The sequence below is a fragment of the Bison bison genome, unplaced genomic scaffold, assembly GCF_000754665.1.
Source record: "Bison bison bison isolate TAMUID 2011002044 unplaced genomic scaffold, Bison_UMD1.0 scf7180017864368, whole genome shotgun sequence".
Classification (NCBI taxonomy): domain Eukaryota; kingdom Metazoa; phylum Chordata; class Mammalia; order Artiodactyla; family Bovidae; genus Bison; species Bison bison.
This window is the reverse complement of record NW_011494940.1, coordinates 2,510,288-2,512,287: the sequence shown is the minus strand read 5'-3', so window position 1 is coordinate 2,512,287 and position 2,000 is coordinate 2,510,288. Positions and strand designations below refer to the sequence as shown.

Below are 2,000 nucleotides of genomic sequence, written 5' to 3'. Positions count from 1 at the left end.
GATCAGCCCTGGGATTTCTTTGGAAGGAATGATGCTAAAGCTGAAACTCGAATACTTTGGCCACCTCATGCGAAGAGTTGACTCATTGGAAAAGACTCTGATGCTGGGAGGGATTGGGGGCAGGAGAAGGGGACGACAGAGGATGAGATGGCTGGATGGCATCACTGACTCGATGGACGTGAGTCTGGGTGAACTCTGGGAGTTGGTGAAGGACAGGGAGGCCTGGCGTGCTGCGATTCATGGGGTGGCAAAGAGTCGGACACGACTGAGCGACTGAACTGAACTCAACTCAACTCAAATCGGTTGAGTCTGAGCTTCACAGAAACCTCCAGGGCGCTTAGCTTCCCCAGCACTTACTTACCACATGTAGACACTGAGTATGTTTTTTCACCATTATTCCCGTTTAATTCTTAGGACCCTACGAAGCAGGTGAAGATCATGCCAATATACCGTGGGCGGGGGGTGGGGGGAGGTACTGAAAAGAAAGCAGTTTGCCTAAGGTCTGCTAATGAGTGAGACAGCTAACAAGGTCTCCTGCTCAAGAAATCTATTCAACCCCCTGGTGTTAGAGAGAATGGAATTTTTACTTTTGCCCTCGAAGTGTAAGATCTCCTTAAACCTAGTTTTCCTACAGGTGACTTCTGGACCCATCTCCCTGCTTGCTCCTACCACCCACCCACCTGCACTCTTGGCCTCATCTGAATTAAAGCAGCCACCGCAAAACCAAGATGAACACTGGGTGTGTAGGACAAAGGAGAGAACTTTTGGTTATTCTGATACCGGGTTACCTTCTTCCCCTCTCCTGGTCTGACTAGTGTAAGAAAGCGAGTTCGGAAGACTTGTCTGCATCTTTTCTGTGTGGTCCAGCAGACACCATGCTCAGGGGCGGCCCCACACGACAGGACAGGAGACGGTGAACAGTTGTTCAACGGGAGCTGAACAGACAGAGCTAGGCAGGGCAGAGGATCGACACCAAAGGGCAGATACAAAAGGAGAAGAGTATCTTCCCAGGGCTTCCACAGGTCACTAGTAACACCTAATCTCTTCTGGGAGAGAGCATTCCCAGGGAATAAACTGAGATATTCACAGGTAAAATATACCTCTCACTTGGCTTTTGCTCTGAAAAGCCACCAGCTTTCATCAACTAGGGGACGTCCCTGGTGGCTCAGACAGTAAAGCGTCTGCCTACACTGCGGGAGACCCAGATTCAATCCCTGGGTTGGGAAGATCTGGAGAAGGAAATGGCCACCACTCCAGTATTCTTGCCTGGAAAATCCCATGGACGGTGGAACCTGGTAGGCTTCAGTCCATGGGGTCGCAAAGAGTCAGATACGACTGAGCGACTTCACTTTCTTTCACTTTTCATCAACTAGAAAGAGGTAGCAAGATAATACTGATGACCTTAAAGGAAAGAGGCCACAGTCCATATTCCGCAGGAAGACTCCTTTATAACGGCGAATTTAATAATACACAGTACTAGAGCAGGCCTCAGTCACTGGGCCACGGGAGGCGGGAAGGAAGCAGGTCTGAGAGGGACCAACACGTCTCCAGGGCTCACGTCAGTGACACCAAGTGACCACCACGTACCTCCCTGAAGCTTGGCCCACCCCCCAGTTCAGTCAAGAACTGTGTCACTTCGAATTCTTCCTTTTTGGCCATTGACGATAAAATCCACCATGATGACAGGATTTCAGCACAACGGTCTCTTTCCAGTCACGACAGATATGGATGTCCCAGCTCTTGAGAAACAAACGTTCATCTGACTTCTCTCGCCAGGACTGGAGAATTTTTTCGTAATGATCCGCTGAAATGTTTGTATATACTTTGAAAAAACCACTAACAGTCCGTTCTGTGCTCTTTCCCTGGAAGATTTCTCATGACCACCCCTCCAACAGCTCAAGGGGTCGTGTGTCTGGGAATAAAGAATTAAGACACTTCAAAATAAGCAAGAACCCTAGTGCAACACTCAGTAGATGGGGGGCTCGCGGGGGCTGGGGGGG

General features: G+C 49.6%; 1 protein-coding gene across 1 annotated transcript in view; it reads right to left on the bottom strand.

The window, feature by feature from the left end:
* Window positions 1-1,966: 1,966 nt before the first annotated feature.
* ZFYVE1 (zinc finger, FYVE domain containing 1) overlaps window positions 1,967-2,000 on the bottom strand; it is a 44,609-nt gene continuing 44,575 nt past the window's right edge. Inside the window, exon 14 of the mRNA XM_010855853.1 lies at window positions 1,967-1,991. Coding sequence (XP_010854155.1) covers window positions 1,967-1,991 — 25 coding nt within the window. The remainder of the gene's footprint in view (window positions 1,992-2,000) is intronic.